This window comes from Notamacropus eugenii, chromosome 4 (genome assembly GCF_028372415.1).
Source record: "Notamacropus eugenii isolate mMacEug1 chromosome 4, mMacEug1.pri_v2, whole genome shotgun sequence".
Lineage (NCBI taxonomy): Eukaryota > Metazoa > Chordata > Mammalia > Diprotodontia > Macropodidae > Notamacropus > Notamacropus eugenii.
Genome location: NC_092875.1, coordinates 233,871,818 through 233,889,567, shown reverse-complemented (window position 1 = coordinate 233,889,567; position 17,750 = coordinate 233,871,818). Strand labels below are relative to the sequence as shown.

The 17,750-nt window shown below is 33.5% G+C and overlaps 1 protein-coding gene across 5 annotated transcripts in view; it reads left to right on the top strand.

The window, feature by feature from the left end:
- The window catches only part of ANKRD12 (ankyrin repeat domain 12), a 204,654-nt gene that overhangs the window by 167,287 nt on the left and 19,617 nt on the right, over positions 1 to 17,750 (top strand). For all 5 annotated transcript variants that reach the window (XM_072604248.1, XM_072604244.1, XM_072604249.1 and 2 more), the window contains one exon: positions 6,850 to 11,576. In XM_072604248.1, coding sequence (XP_072460349.1) covers positions 6,850 to 11,576 — 4,727 coding nt within the window. The remainder of the gene's footprint in view (positions 1 to 6,849; positions 11,577 to 17,750) is intronic.

Here is a 17,750-nt window from a genome sequence, read left to right as displayed (position 1 = left end):
TTCTTTGCTCTGGCTATTAATAATTTGATATACCCCACTCATCAGCAAAGCAAGAGTGAATTATTGCAGTAAGAATTACATTTTGCCATTTGGTCTCTTATCACTTAATTAACCAAAGAAATTCTGTGTCAAATTGGACAAATTAAACATTTATGGATTCTCCTTCAAATCATGTTTTAAAAAAAGCTAAAGAGTTAATTCAGTTGAAGGAGTGATAGAACCATGAATTAAACTATTTTTAAAAAGTGTAACCTAAATTAATCTTAGCTTATAAATTTAGCCTACTAGAAATTATAACCTTAACCTATATTTTTATTACTTAACATCTCACGCAAAAAAAAAGTATACTGCAGCATCATTCTCACAGAATATTAATGTGTCCCATTGCATTATATATTATCCAAGTAGATAACTTGAAAATCATTTCCTTTCATACATTTTAATTACTATTTGGTTAATACATTCTGTCTGCATGTTAGAGAAATGATTAGATGGGATTCAAAGATAGAATATTTTTACTAGGTTTTCATTACTAGCAAAGGAATAAAATTAAATTCCTGTCTTTAATACACAAGTAATCTTTTTTATCTACATTTTTCTATCACATGCATTCATCCCATGGTATATTTTATTTAGTTTTTATACATGACATTTGAAGCTATATGGGATTCTGCTGTGACATTCAAATTATTAAAAAAAACGTTTCAGCAACTCGTAATTATCTATAGCAATGGAGAACAAGGATAGCATAGATCACACTGAAATTCATTCATATCCCCCAAACCTTATTTGAAACCTTAGTTTCAAATTCTTCCTTCATTGAAACTTTATGTGGAGAAAAAAAATTTTGACTTTATCTCTTTTTATTTCTCTTGTCTTCCCTTTGGTATAAGATTAATAAATAGTTTGCTGTTTAGTTTTTTAATGCACCCAAAAATGAGATTTAGGAAGAAAAAGAGTAAATGGTTTGAATAGTCCTAAAGTGGAATCTCATGTTTGTATCCTGAGTACATAGGATAGTTCCTTGTATGTAGTATTCATTTAAATGTTTGTTGAATTGAGTTGTTTAACCTCTGAGTAATTGAGAGTTAGTTACATTTTCTTTTTTCAGACAAAAATATGTTAGTTATGTTGGTAGTTCAGACTTGACTTCTGATACCATTATGTTAACTATAAGCAGAAGGAGGCATTATCGTAGGATTTCTTAAAGTAGATATTGAAACAAAGGAAGCATTAAAAAAGCACAAGAGAAGACAATATGTGTACACATATACATATGCATTTATAGGCATATGGTTATAATGTGTTTTAGAGCAGCAGTATTAAACTCAAATAGAAACAGGGTCACCAATCCATTCAAAAGAGCCCTGCAAGCCACATATTGACTTAGTTTTTAAATGTAATATTGTATGTGTTTTATTGTATTTTTATTTATTTTGTTAAATATTCACAATTATATTTTAATTTGGCTCAGGCTCCACTTGCAAGTGTTGGGGGCCTTATTTTTGATCCTTCTGTTCTAGAGTGTCCAAATAGCAGAGCTTTTTTATCACCCCTGAAAAATTTAGTCTTGAGAATCTTGTGGGCTCATTTGTTAATAATGATTACTGTAAAAATTCCTCTGTATATATACATTGATTTGTGAATGTTAAAATGTTTTTAAAAGTACCAGCAAACTACTGTGGCCAAGGAACTTTAAAGGTTTAAGAAGCTCATGAATATTATCACCATCATTATTCAGTAGTGCACTAGAAATTACTACCTATAACATTAAGACAAGAAAAAGAAATTGAAGAAATAAGAAAAGGTAATGAGGAAACAAAACTAACACTTTTTGCATGTTATTTGATGGTAGACAGGGCAGATAAGATGGCATGGTGGATGGAGAGCCAAGCTTGGAGTTAAAACCTGAACTCAAATTCAGCCTCAGACATTAGATGTGTGACCCTAGGCAAATCACTTAACCCTGTTTGCCTCAGTTTCTTTATCTGTAAAATGAACTGGAGAAGGAAATGGCAAACCTGTCTGGTATCTTTGCCAAGAAAACTCCAAATGGGTAATGAAAAGTCAGACACAACTGAAGCGACTGAACAACAGTGATGGTAGACTTAGAAAATCCTAGAGGATCAACTGAAAAATTAGTTGAACTTTAACAGAATTGAAGGATATAAAATAAGCCCTCATGAATCATCAACATTTCTATATGTTACCAGCAAAACCCAGCAGGAAGAGATAAAAAGTAAAATTCCATTTAAAACAACTGCAGACACCATAAAATACTTGGAAGTGTGCCTCCTAAGACATAGCCATGAACTATATGAAGAAAACAATTTTCATGGAAATAAAGAAATATTAATTGTTTGTGAGTAGACTCATCCAATAATAAAAGAGAAAATTTTACCTAAATTAATTTACTTATTCAGTGCCATGCCAATCAACCTACCAAAGAATTATTTTATAGAACTAGAAAAAATAATAATAAAATTCATCTGGAAAACAAAAGGTCAAGTATATCAACAGAATCAGTAAAGAACAGCGAAGGAAGGAAGGCAGCCTAACAGTTCTGTATTTTAAACTATATTACAAAGCAATAACCATTGAAACAACCTGCTACCCGCTAAAAAAACAGAGTGGTTGATCAATGGAATAAATTAGGTACACAGTATATAAAGGTAAATGATAAGGTCTTCTCAACGATGTAGGGAACTGAACCAAATTTATAAAAATCAGAGCCATTCCCCAATTGATAAATGGCCAAAAGATATGAACAGGCAATTTTTAGAAGAAGAAATTAAAGTTATCAATAAGTCACATTAAAAAAAATCCTCTAAATCACTAATAATTAAAGAATTAAAATTTTAAATTCTTAAAAAAAAGAATTAAACTAAAAAAACTCTTGAGATATCACCTCACACTTACCAGATTGGCTGACATGACAGACCCAGCACTGTACTATACCAGCTGCCCATATATGTGAGCTATTCTTTATCCATATGTATGTATTTCATAACTCTTTTTATTGGGTACTTATAAAACTTGAATCAAATAGTATCCAGGAAATTTCAGTCCAAATCATTTGACTGAAGTGGAGGAAGGTACTTAAAAGGATTAAATCAAATCAACAAGCATTTATTAAGTGCCTGCTATGTTCCAAGCCTTTGGGGACACACAAAGAAAGGCAAAATATAGTTCCTAATCTTACAGAGCTGACAGTCTTAATGGATCTAATAACATGCAATAACAAGCTGTGTACAAATAAGATGCAGATAGAACAAATTGGATATGGTTAACAGAAGGAAGGCACTAGTTTAGCATTAAGAGCTTTAGGGAAATGTGAAATATTAGCTGGGACTCAATCTGGTTTATTATTCACCACAGTTATTAGTAACTTGTCCCAAATACATGGGAAAAAAAAATACAATTAACCTAAAGGGAAAAGGCGATCCTTACTGTGCCTCAGATGTCATGGTATAGTGATACGTAAACCAGAATCATCCTCAGTTTGCTATATGTGTAGCTAGGTATGTGCAACCTATGAGGTCTTCATGCCCCTAGAGATCATTCTCAATCCTCCTATTGGTAGTATTAATGTTAAGACCACAGGAAAAAATTATGAAATATGCCTCTGGCTCCTATGCAGAAGCTATTCTACTCTACCTAAGTTTATCCTGCCATAAAATGTCTCTGACTACAAAATCATCAGTCTTTCCTTTTACTCTACCCTACTCAAAACTCTCCTTTCATTGTTCGAGATATTGTATGTTGTAGGAAAAAATATTTCACACTAAATTGTGAATCACCAATGGACATCACTTTAATCTAGGGATGTCTTTTTTCGTCTAAAGGAATGTTGACTTGTTAGGAGACAGGGATTTTTTTTTTTTAGTTACATAGTTATAGTCATGCTTTTACTTCACTACCAGTTTTCTACCAGGCAAAGAAGTAGGGTGGCACTCACAAGTGTATTTCGGTTCCTGGCTAAGCAAATTGAAAATTCAGAAAGGAAAAGGGAACTCAGCAATATAAAATTAGCATACTCAGCTCTTCCTTACTGCTAATGAGGTATTCCTTCCTCATTATTCCATACCATCCAAGCTAAAGGATCTTTTAAAGGTCTTTTTTCCTGTCTTCACACTTAGAGCCTGAAAGTTATGGTCTGCAATGCATCAGCACCCCTATCAGCAAAAAACAAAACATTTGAGCATTTACCTCAATATATGTATATTGACTTATTCATAATTACACAGATGTACTGTGCTGATAATTATGACCTTTATAAAGCACAAAATTTATAAAAAGGAATGAGATAAAGATTAAATATTTTGAAATTATTATTTTATTAATGGTACAAAACCTTTTTATTTTTACTAAAAATATCAATATTTAGTGAACAATGTGATTGAATATGCTTCACTATTTTGTAAACTATCAATTTGATACTTTGTGATAAAATAATTCTAAGAACTGTCTCTAAGTTCAGTTTATATCAATACTAGGTTTTAATGTTTCTCATAGCCTGAAAAGATATTTCACAAGGATATGTATTTCTAGATTGCAGTACCTGAGGTCCATGAACTTGCGTGTGTGCGTCTGTGTGTGTACACATATATATACATAAATATACTGATAACTGTGTTTCACTGTGTGATTTCCTTTGTAATTTTATGTATTTAAAAACATTTTGAGAAGAGGCTCATAAGATTCATCAGACTGTACCCAGGAAGTCTGTGACACAAACAAGGTTAAGAACTATACAGTAAAAAGAATGCATCCATGGCTCTAATAACTAAATTCTGATGCTTTTTTCACAATTTCATCCATCAGTTATGCAGAAGTTTTTGTTGGAATTCAGCTCGTTAATCCCCATCTTCCCTGATGTCATTCATTTGTTCTCCTAAACTAATCAAACTCATATTCTTAATAAGTGAAACTATTCCTTTAGATTTTTGAAAGGATCAGAAAACTCTTATTTCCAAATTTAAGTGTGCAGATGTGAGAATTTTTATACATCATTTTCAACAAACAAGGGAAGAAGAAAGTAAATATCCAGGAAAAGAGAATGGTGAACAATGTCAGATGGTGCAAGAGGGGTCGTGAAGGATAAGGATTGAAAAAATCTGACAATTGAGATCTTTGGTAATTTTGAAGAGAGAAGGTTTTGGTGAGTAATGCATCAAAGCTAAAAAGGAGAAACTGGGAGCCTCAACAGAAAGCAGGAATTTTGGAAAAATGAGTATTCTTAGAGGGAAAGATAATTTAATGAGATCTGTAATACAGATCCTAACCTTTCCACTTCTACTTAACAAAACGGATGAGGGAGAAGGGCTTTTAGAAATTACAGCCACTGACCCTAGAGGATAGAACCAGAGTGATCTGGGAAAGAAAGAGCGTTGGTTGTGCAGTGGGAGGGAAGATTGAGTAGAACACTTTCTCCAGGTATTCAGGTTGGTATTCTCCCTAAAAGCCTATTGCCCTGGTCTGAAGAGGAGATTCCTTCTGTTTCAGAAGCAGTGTGTTAACAGTAGAATACCCTGCCCTTTAAACTTGGGATTCAGAACACTATTTTATCTAGTATCTCCATTTCCCCTCTATCCCTTATCCCTTTGGGTCCTCAACTCAGATTTATGACTAATTGGAGATAGGATAGTCACTGTAACCATTAGCATTCCGATATAGAACCATGGTATTTCCCCCTAAATATCTCTTATTGTTGACAGAGTTCAAAAATTATTTTTTAAAAAAGTTCCTTGTCAGGAATTAGCTTATTCTTGCATTTATGCATCTAAATGTGCATGTGTGTGAATGAATGGATGAATGTAAAAGCCTAAATAAAAGTTTACTGTGTGTTAAATCCTATACTATACCAGGCCACAAGGAGATTATATTCTAATAAGAAGAGACAACACACATAGGAGATTGGTAGCCAAAGGAAGGGTCTTTTTGGTTTAAGAGGTCAAAGGGTATGTATATGTATACAGTAATCCTAAAAAATACTGCTATGGCAGTAAATTAGAAATGACTCTTGGTTCTCAAAAGTTGTGCCACTAAAGTGTAAACTTTGAAATTTCTGACTTCTGGGGGTAATATGTTCTCAAAATCACTTCTGAGACCTAGACAGGCTCCCAAAAGACCCCTCTTTTTCTCTTATTTGGTTCTAAAGGAGTAAATTTTCTGAACCACAGCTGTCTCATCTGTAAATTGTGATAACTGAAATCTGTGAAAAAATCATAGATCTTTTAAGTACTGACTCCCTAAGCAGTAGATTTAGTATTACATGTACATAAATTAGAAGTTAGGAAATTGAAGAACAATGTATATATCTCAAAACACACAGATGGATAGATCAGTGGATTGATGGATGGATAAGATTTCATTTATTTTGTTAATTTGCTAATATAATCTTTTGGATTACCTTTCTTTTAATTTTATTGAATTTAATTTTTCTAATTTATTATTGTTAGTAAATTGGTGTTTATTTTTCTAATTTTCTACATTTCTGATTTTTCTAATTAAAAATATTTTCCACCTTTTTATAGAAATACTAAAAAGTATTTTTACATAAGTATTTTAAAAAACTTTGCTTCATGGTAATACATGAGCTCTTTGCTGTTAACAGTCATCAAGAGGCTTTAGAAGTAACACAAGGACTTTCTACTAAGCAGTTTCATAACATAGACCCAGAAGATAGCAAAACTTGATTGTGCTGCTGTCTCCGTGATTCATACATAAACCTGATTTTTTAAATTCAATTTAATTTGAAATGTGTTGTTTGCATACTATATATTTTTCTTCCTGATTTTTGTGAGAATTGTCATTTGTTGACTGACAGGTTTTCTTTTCTTACTTTAGATTCTGAAGAGGCTCCATCTGTAAATCCATCTAGTGTTGATGAAAATATTGATTCTGAAGCAGAAAAAGACTCACTACTCAATGAAAGTAAACAGTTAATACCTAGTAAAGCCCCTCTTCCATCTGCTCTTGATGAATATGAATTCAAAGATGATGATGATGAAGAAATAAATAAAATGATTGATGACAGACATATTCTTAGGAAAGAACTACGAAAAGAAAGTGAATCTGAAATAGAAAAGAATTTATTTGTAAAGCAAGAAAAAGTCTATCCCAAACTATTTAAAAGTAAAAAACAGAAACCATCTAGAGTTCTGTATTCAAGTTCTGAAAGTTCAGATGAGGAGATTCTTCAGGACAAAAAAGTTGTTTCTACTTCATGTTCTGTTCCTGAAACTTCAACTTCTGATTTAAGATCCAAAAAGGAATATTTAGTTGCAAATGAACATAAACAGAAAGGAAAGGTTAAAAGAAAGTTAAAAAATCAGAACAAAAATAAAGAAAATCAAGAGTTAAAGCAAGAAAAAGAAGGAAAAGAAAATTCTAGAGTAACAAACTTGGTATGTAATCCTGTATTAGATTCTCTGGACAAAACCAGAGAGGAAGAAAATTTTAGAAAGTCTTTTACCCCAAAAGATGATACTTCATTACATTTATTTCATATTACTACTAGTAAATCTCCTAAACATCCCTGTGGACTAAGTGAAAAACAATCAATGCTACTAAAACAAGAAAACGCCAAAAGTTGCTTATCACCAGGTAGTTCTGAAACATCCTTACAATCTGACCTCATTAGACATGAAAACAATGCAGATTCAGAATTCCTGTTAGAAACTTCTAGTGGAAAATATTGTAAGCATAAAGAAAAAAGTAAACATCATCAGAAAGATTTCCACTTAGAATTTGGTGAGAAATCTGTTCCAAAAATGAAAGATGAAGATCATAGTCTGTCTTTTGATAATTCAGACTATGCACTGAAAAAGATTGATAAAGAAGGCAAGGCATTAAAGAAACATAAATTAAAACATAAAGATAGAGAAAAGGAAAAGCACAAAAAAGAGCCAGATGGTGAAAAAGAAAAATACAAAAATAAGGATGGAAATAAAGCAGTTCAGAGAAGTGTTGAATTTGATAGAGAATTTTGGAAAGAGAATTTTTTTAAAAGTGATGAAACTGAAGATATCTTTCTAAATGTGGAACATGAATTCCTGCCATCTGAAAAAAAATCTAAGTTGGAAAAAAACACAAAAGATGACAAGTCAAGCAAGGAAAAACATATACCCAAAGAAAGAAACTTTAAAGAGGAACGAGAAAAAGGAAAAAAGGAAAGTGAGAAGTCCTTTAAGGAAGAAAAAATCAAAGACTTAAAAGAAGACAGGGAGAGTATCCCAATAGATAAAGAAACAGAACTACTTCCTTTGGGTATGAGTATTAAAGAAGAACCAATGGGATTGCATTTAATAGAAAAGGAGACAGAAATTGAGAAACAAGAGAAGAATATGAAAGAAAATAAGGACAGATCTGAGAAACGTCTTCAGATTAAAGAAAAAGACTTGGAAAGGAGTGAAAGAAAAAATACTGAAAAAGAAAAGAAGATAAAACATGATCATAAGCCAGAGAGAGACAGATTAGATTTGAATGAATGCATAGAAAAAGCAAAAGAAAAGGACAGAGGAAATTCACAACAGACCGAAAAATACCATAAAGAAAGTGAGAAAATAAAAAATGTTGCCACAGTTAAAAAGGCTGATGACAGAGAAAAAAGTAGAGATAAAATGGATAAAAAACATGACAAAGAAAAAACTGAAAAAGAGAGGCATCTAGGTGAAAGCAAAGAAAAACACTTCATAGAGAAAAAAGGTAAGCTATCAGATAAAGATAGTGAATATATTAAATTTGAAAAAAGCAGGACAAAAGAAAAAGAAAGGGAGGTTGAGAAAAGGGAAAAATCTAGAGATAAAGAAAGTTTTTCTTTAGCTGTTTCTAAGCATGTACAGGAAGAGAGAAGGTCAACTTCCACAGAAAGCAGTAAAACACTGCATGAGAAACTTTCCTCCCTTAAAGAAAAAACAAAAGATGAACCTTTGAAAACTCCTGATGGAAAAGAAAAAGATAAAAAGGATAAAGATATAGACAGGTATAAAGAGCGAGATAAGCACAGAGATAAAATACAAATAAATAATTTACCCAAGCACAAATCTGAAGTAGATAAGCCTAAACCTAAATCATCATTGACACCGAAAGATATTCGACCAAAAGAAAAGAGATTAGTGAATGACGATTTAATGCAAACAAGCTTTGAAAGAATGCTAAGCCTTAAAGACCTAGAAATAGAACAGTGGCATAAAAAACATAAGGAAAAAATTAAGCAAAAAGAAAAAGAAAGATTGAGGAACCGTTCCTGTTTAGAACTCAATAAAGTAAAAGATAAAGAAAAAACAAAAAATACACTAGCAGAATCAAAAAATAAAGAACTAATTAGGTCAAAGAGTTCAGAGTTGTCTGATATTTACACTAAGGAGAAACATTTGAAAGATGCTACAAATAACAGATCTCAATCTGTAGACACAAAGCACATAACAAATGTTGGGAAGTCATCTTTAATTATAGATAATAATTTAAGTAGATCTCCTCGATCAGAAAGTGAAAAAACAGGTCTCAGCTCTAGATCTGTATCAATGATTTCAGTTGCTAGCTCAGAAGATTCCTGCCATACTACAGTGACAACCCCAAGGCCTGTAGTTGAATATGATTCTGACTTTGTATTGGAAGGTTCTGATTCCCAAATGTCCTTTTCACAGTCACCATTTTTGCCAGTTGCCAAATCTCCAGCCCTTCATGAAAGGGAGTTGGACAGTCTAACCGAATTGCCAGAGCGGATTAAATTACCACATGCAAACAGGCTTCCAACATCTCATCTCAGGTCATCTTCTGTAGAAGATGTTAAGCTTATTATTAATGAGTGTAGACCTGTCGTGGAGGTTCGAAGATGTAGCATACCACCTGTCATTTCAGAACATACAAAACAACTTCAAACAACGTCAGAAGAAAACAACCAAAGTAGGTTATTAGCTGTGCCAAGTCATATTTGCAGTTCCCCTAAACATGAAGTGTCTTCTTGTAATGTGCCTGAAAATGACCTTTCAAAAGTGTCTAACAGTTTTGCAACTTCTCCAGTTACATCTTTCAACAGTAAACATAGTTCATCAGATACAAATGTTATCAAAAGTACTGTTCAAATGAGCCCTGTAAGAGAAAACCCTATGCATGTAGAGCCATGTAATCTAATTAATATGACTCAGCAAAATAAATCTTGGGAGATACCTGTTGAAAGACTGGAGTCATTAAACACAAGTGATTTTAACTGTTCAAGTTATGGAGTACCTGATCAAGAACCAGTCATCCAAGGATTGTGTAATCCTGACAACAGAATATTAAAGGAACAGAATACTTCTGAATTATTACCTCAACATCAAACTGAAATCCAAGGAAATTCAGGTGCTCAAGATTCAGCATCTTTTATGCCTTCTCAGCCACCCTGCTCTTTCCATGCCCAGGCATTACCAGATGCTGAATGTATTCCTAAACATACATCTTTGTCATATGTTGGTAGTCAGGAGTCAGCTTTTCAACAGAAGATTCTAGTCCAAAATAATTGTATTTTAGACACAGATAATAATTTTAAAAAAGACTTGGAAAATACTTTTTTTCCAACTGATGGTCAAAAGACAGATTCATTTGTCACTGTGTATGCTGAAAGGACCATTCAGGATACATCACCAAATTATGAAAGGACTAATGCCTTGCCCACACTACCATCAGAAAAGGACTTTCTTGGAAATGATGCCTATTCACAAATAAATACACATCCTTATTCAGTTAGCAAACTTATTTATAAAACTTCGAACAGTCATGAAGTTGACAGCACAACTGACACTCAGGTTATTTCACATGAAAAAGAAAAACTTGAGAGTTCAGTTTTAATCAATTTAGCTAATAAGTCTGATGTAGATCTTGGTGAACTCAATGCAGGGATATCTAAAGGAAATTTAAGTGAACAAGATAGTTCAAAAAATTATAGTGAAAGTAGAAAAGGATTTCTGTCTACAGAAGATGAGGAATCACAGCAAAGCATTTTATCAAATCCTGAAAGTCACTCACAACCATCTGGTCAAACAGAAATACATAAATGTAGTCAGTTAGTTAAAATAGAGGTAGAAGAAACTATCGAAGACGATAAAACTGATCACCAAATACCTCAAAGGATAACTAGAAACAGAGCAAATATAATGGCAAGTCAGAGTAAACAGATCCCTATTAGTTGTGTGACATTGTCTGAAAAAGATAATGAATCTGCCTCTCCCAGAGGAAGAATAAGATTAACTGAGGAAGATGATGCTCAAGTTCACCATCCACGGAAAAGGAAAATGTCACGTGTGCCTCAGCCTGTGCAAGTGAATTCCTCTTTACTACAAGCAAAAGAGAAAACTCAACAATCTCTGGCAGCCATTGTAGATTCTCTGAAATTAGATGAGATTCAGCCATATAGTTCAGAGAGGGCAAATCCATATTTTGAATACTTGCATATAAGAAAAAAAATAGAAGAGAAACGCAAATTACTGTGTAGTGTTATTCCTCAAGCACCTCAGTATTATGATGAATATGTGACATTTAATGGATCATACCTCCTGGATGGAAATCCTTTAAGCAAGATTTGTATTCCTACTGTAAGTAACAGTTTTACTTGATAAAATATACCTTGAATTTATCAAGATATTCCTTAGATACAATCTAGTAATGTGTGCAAATTTGTGCTTTGTTTAAAGGGAAAAAAACTTTCATTAAAGGAGTATCTTCTGGATTGTAAATAACTAAGATGGGTTTTTACTATGTAATGAGACACTGATTGCTTCACATAAGTTAAATGCAACTTTTCTAGTCACCATTTTGTAGTTTACAGGTGCTTCTGAGAGCACTAGCCCAGAGAGACTTTTAAAAAGTGATTGATTTCATTCACAGGCAATGATATGAAAAACTTTTGATGAAAAGTTAAAGAAGGATTGTATTTTCATTTTCACACAAAACAGCAAGTGATTTTGAGGTCTGTAGAGGAAAAAAAAGGGGAGAGAGGAAAGTTTTATTATCTTATATTTATTACTTTTATTAACTAAAATTCCTGACACATCTCAGATACTCTAAATAAGAGTTAAGTTGTAGTTTATATGATCATAGAGCAATCAAATGAAAATAGTAATCATTTTAGGAAGATCCTCAAAAATGTAAAATTATTTTTGTTTCATTCCAAGAAGCCTTCTGTCCCCCTAAAGATTCTTTTAAAAAGAAAAGAGAAAAAAATAACCTAAAATTATTACCTAGCTTCATGTTTGAAAATAAAAGTAAAGTCTATAGTTCAATGATTATTAGATGAAACTTTTGTATGGATTCTCCATGCTAAAACATACACCTGAATGGTATTTTAATGTTCTGATTTGTGGCGCCATCTGCTGTTTATTCAATATATTTTTAATGGTCTCCCATTTGGTTAACAGTATAATCTCTATCTTCAGAGCACATCCCTTGTTTTGAGTTTTTGTTATTTAGCTTTATGGTCGACATGATAATATTATTCAAACTGAGCTGCCAAGGACTGATGTTTTGGAAACTGAAACCACCTAGATGTTCTTTCAATTTGCTTTCATCCTTTTTAAAACTAGGAATCTCTCTCTCTCTCTCTCTCTCTCTCTCTCTCTCTCTCTCTCTCTCTCTCTCTCTCTCTCTCTCTCTGTCTCTCTCTGTCTCTCTCTCTCTCTCTCTCTCTCTCTCTCTCTCTCATAACACATACACACGCACGCACACACACCTCCTGTGCATACAGCACTCTACTAAGTGCTAGGAAGATATATAATTTAGATGATGGCAATAATCACAGCTGACATTTATGTAGCTTTTTAAGATTTTCAAAGCACTTGATTCAGCAACATTATTTCTTAGTGACATGACTAATACATTGTAACTAAGGTCACAAAAAACATTTGAGATTGCTTTTATTCATTTATAACATTTTTTCTTTGAAACAAATTGAAGAACCATTTACTTTTTTAACAAGGTATACCAATATAATTGTCATGACAGTATTCTGATAAAAGTTTGACTTGAGGTAAAGTATGGCAGAAAGATGCATTTAGCTTTGTTGTTACATTGTTGTATCCCAAAATCATGTTTACTTTTTTTAAAAACCATTTTTGTAGTTTATACATAAAACATGAAACATATTTTATCTTAACATATCTTCTCTTTATTCTGAGTTAGGTTTTCCAGACCTTCGGCTATCAGAAATTACTTTTAATCTGAGAACCTGAGTTTCACCTCAGTTACCTTTGATACCTGCCCACCATTATTTTAATTTACTCTTGTTTCTGACAAGAACACTTAATATCACTTCAGTTTAAATCTAACTTCTAGGTCAGCCACAAGAGTTATTAGAGAGACACTAAACCCCAGAGCTTTAAACATTTCATAGAATTACTGAATTTTAAAGTTGTAAGGAACTTAGAAAACACCTAATCCCACCCCTTCATTTTACTGACAGGAAACTAAGTCCCAAAGTGAGAAGAAGCAACACTACAAATTCAGTGTCCTTCCACAGTTTTTATTTTGTCTTTACTACCTAATATTTTGTTAGAATACCAGGATGCAAAAATGGGAAAACAAAGTTACTTTTTGTATGGTAAACAATGTAGTCTAATAATGTAGCTAGGATTTGTATAGCTCTATAAAGATACTGTTATTATCCCCATTTTACCGATGAGAAAACTGAGGTATAGAGAAGTTAAGTGACTTGACCAAAGTCACACAGCTAGTAAGTGTATGAGCTCAGGTTTTCCTGCCACCATGTCCAGTGCTTTTTTCCCCTGTACCAGTAGTTGCTTCTAAAGATGATTCTAATTGAAACATAGAATTTTAGAGCTTTGAAAAGGTATTTCAGATCTAATCTTTACATTTTATAGATGAAGAAATTGAAATACGAAATGACTAGTAACTTGCTTAAGATCATATAGCTAGCTAGTAGCAAACTGGGATCTTTTGACCCCATTGAACTTTCTGCTACTAGGAATGGTCCAGACTATACAACTGAAATTTTATTTTAATCAGGTTATTAATAATATATATAGGATGCCTGAATGATTCCTGACTTTTTTTGGAGTTGACATTCTTTCATTATCTGATTAGGTACTGCCTAAAGTACTATGTGAAACATATTTTAAGTTTGTTTATTTAAAATTCATAATGAAAATTTTGTAACTAATGGAATTACTGGAAGCACCCTCAATTATCAGAAAACTAAGACAGTAATAACAAACTGTCTCAAAAATCACAGAATATCAGATTTGAAGGGAACCTCAGAAGTTGTCTAATCTGGCCAATACTGAAAAGAAATCTCCCCTTTACACCATCCCCTGCCAAAAACTGTATAATCTCTTACCTTAAAGCCCTCCAGGTATAGGAAAGTCACTTTCTCCTATGGCACCCTGTTCTCTTTGGTGGACATTGTTAGGAAGTTGTCAGTATGTGAGACCAAAATCTGTGCTTTTACATATCCACTCGTTGTTCTTAGTTCTACCCTGAAGGGTCAGACAAAACAGGTCAAACAGACAAACTCTGGCATGGCAGCTCTTCAACCACTCAGGAACTCTGTTATACTCTCCCCATTCTAAATTTTTTATTCTTCACACTAAAAATCCCCAGTTCCTTAAATGGAGTCTTGTATGGCATGTTTTATACTCCTCTCCGCAATCTTCTAGATAATTTCTAGGTAATCAGTGTCCTCCTAAACTGTAGCAACCAGAATCAGACAATATTCCAGATATAATCTAGGGCAGAGTGTACAGCAGGACTCGCACCTGTCCTGTGCTGGTCACAAATGCCTCTATCACCTAAGGAAAAATTAACTCATCATCCATTTTCTCCTTAGATCATGAAATGTCATACTAAATTTTTGACACAATATTATGACTCTTTTTTCTATTGATTTACACTTTGTGTCTTTCCAACTCCCACCCTGCCCGGCTTGCTTACTTCATCTGTATGTATCTTTTTACAGTCAGTATTAGTCAGTTCATTGTGTCTCTCTCTCTTTCTCTGTGTATACATATATATGTATGTATGTGTGTATATACACAGATGTATATATATATATACACACATGCATATGTGTCTTATGTATCTTATGATATCTTGTGTTTGTCAGAATTTGTGCTATCAGAATTCCTTTCTCAAAAGCACCTTATTCATTTTGATTAAATTTTCTCACATACATGAGGAAATATGTCTTCTCCTTATATAATAGCACCTACTATGTACAAGTATTCTACCACTCCTTTTCCTAATCTGTTCCCTTTGAACATGGTAAACCTTTCCTTCGCCAGATTTCAGTCATAAATCACATCCCACAAAGTTTTAATGGCCACCTAATGCCCTTAATATTTCTTTCAGCTAATTAACCATTTTAATATGCATATGCATTTCTGTGTGTATATAAGAGTACCTATGTGTGTGGGTATATGAATAAGTTGAGTTAGCCTCAGTCTCCAATATCTATAGTTTCCCAACCAACATTTAAAGTCCACTGAAATAGAGAGAGGAATATAGAATATAATTCAAGTTAAAGAAAAAAAATATTTGGGGAATAAGGATATAAGGGAGAAAATAATAATGAGACATAGGAAGTTATAGAATAAAGAACTTTGGTAAAAGTAGTTGAATCACATAGTATTAGAAACTGAGACACAAAACTTCCACAACATCATTTGCATGATAGAAAGCATTTTCACATACATTATTTCATTTGATCTTCACAGCCAGCCTCCTTATGAGGGAAGCAGATTTTACAAATGAAGAAACTGAAACTCAGAAATTTAGTGACTCTTCCCAGGGTCACATGGCTAGTAAGTGGCCGAACCTTGGACTAGAGCCCAGTTCTAATTCTCTTTCTTTGTAATCACTTAACCATCAGCATAAACATATCACTTACCTTTTCATAATATTCAAAAGGATGACAGAGTTGTTATCTTGAAAGGACAATATTATGTTCAATTCAGCAAATATTACTAAATTCCCATTATTCACCAAACATTTTCCTGATGAGAGAAAAAAATGACGTTCCCTGCTGTAGTGTCAATGGATTGTCAAGTTATAAATTCAGAATGATTATCAGGCATAGTGTGTCTATCTAGAAGTCCAAATAGACTGATGAGATATATTTTAAGGGCCCTCCCCCTGCTGGGAATAAGATTTGAGTCCCTAGGAATATCTGATTTTGTGACTAACTTTACAGAGATTTGTAAAGTACCTACCAAGAGAAAGGAGGACTCTGTAGTGGACCTTAGGGAGACAAAGACAAAATGATAACCCCTCACCTTCAGGAATTTTCATTCATCTAGGAGGTTAAGGTGAACATTCCTTTAAATAAAGGCAAAGTAACTTGAGAAGGAAAGATCTAACAGATAAATCAGAAAAGATTTCAAGTAGAAGGTGCTTCATGAGCTGAGTTTTAAAAGTAACAAGTATTCTAAGTGACTCAGGTGAGGAGGGAGAGTCCTTGAAGTAGAGAGATGTGAAATCTGTCTAAAAAGACAGACTGGAGCCAAATTGTGGATTGCTTTATTTCTCTAGGCTGAGTAATTTATTTTTGTGTCTGGGATATTTTTAGCGTAGCAAAGAGCTTTCATTACATTTTTTACATACTTTCTGACATTCGAAAATGAGTATTTTTAATATATCTGATACAAGAAAAAATATTAATTATTGAATGAACATTTTCTTATCCTCAGAAATTAGTTACTATGCAATTAATTAATCATGATTTGCAAATTGTAATAATCCATAGCCCTAGATTCCCCTAAACCTCCGAATGCAGATTCAGATCCTGAGGGCCTGACCCCAAGAGGGTAATTTTCTCTCTATTCTAGAAAAGTCTCCCAATATACACATGGTATAACTTGTGTCTGAATTTCCTCTAGATTTGATTAAAAGGGTCCCCAACTCCCATTCAAGCATTCTAGATATCAAATGCATGTTGGGTACAAATGCAAACAATGCAAGGATTCACTGAATCCCTCAAAACGAAAACAAAGCATAGAGCACTAAGATAGTCCATGATCTCTGCCCTGCCCTCACTCCCATCCAGGAAGAGAACTACATTTAGAATTACTATCAAGTCCTTTGATATTTCAGTGAGTCTTCCTTTTCTACAAAATCCTACACAGGTGTTCCCTCCCTGTGCTCCCTCCCCCCCAAAAAAAATTTATTGTAAGGAGACTGAACAAGCCATCCCTTCCCATCAAGTCACCACCATCTAAGTAACTCACTGACGTTGCTTTCTAAATAAATTGCTCTGTAGAGACTAAATGAATTATCCTTTTCTTTGAGGAGGTAAGCCCCAAAGCTGGCACACTGTCCAATAAGGCTCCCTTCTGTGGCTAGAAGGCTAGATCTCTAGAACATTCTGCTTAAGGAAATCCAAAATCTCTCCTATAGTAACCAGGAGGCTGGGGCGCAGGAAAATTTGTTCATGAACTGTCCTCTTAGTTCATGTGTAAGTACATCTGTTTCTGCCATGAGCTTTTGTCAAAGGTTGCCATTAACTGCTTTGGGAAGAGAAGAGGAAACCGTGCCTGTGCACAGGTTTACATGCACACACACACAAACACACTATAGGTCTGCTGTGCTGTACTTCAGTCTGTCTTATGCAAGCAGAAAAGGAAATCCCTAAAGATGGAGCTGATCTATTAATTCACTTTTATAGACTTCTAAAACACAGGAGTCTATCTTCCTGAGCCACAGAAAGGCAATTATTTTCAGTTCTTTCAGCAAGGCCTTAGTGAATATGTCCACTTTCTCTG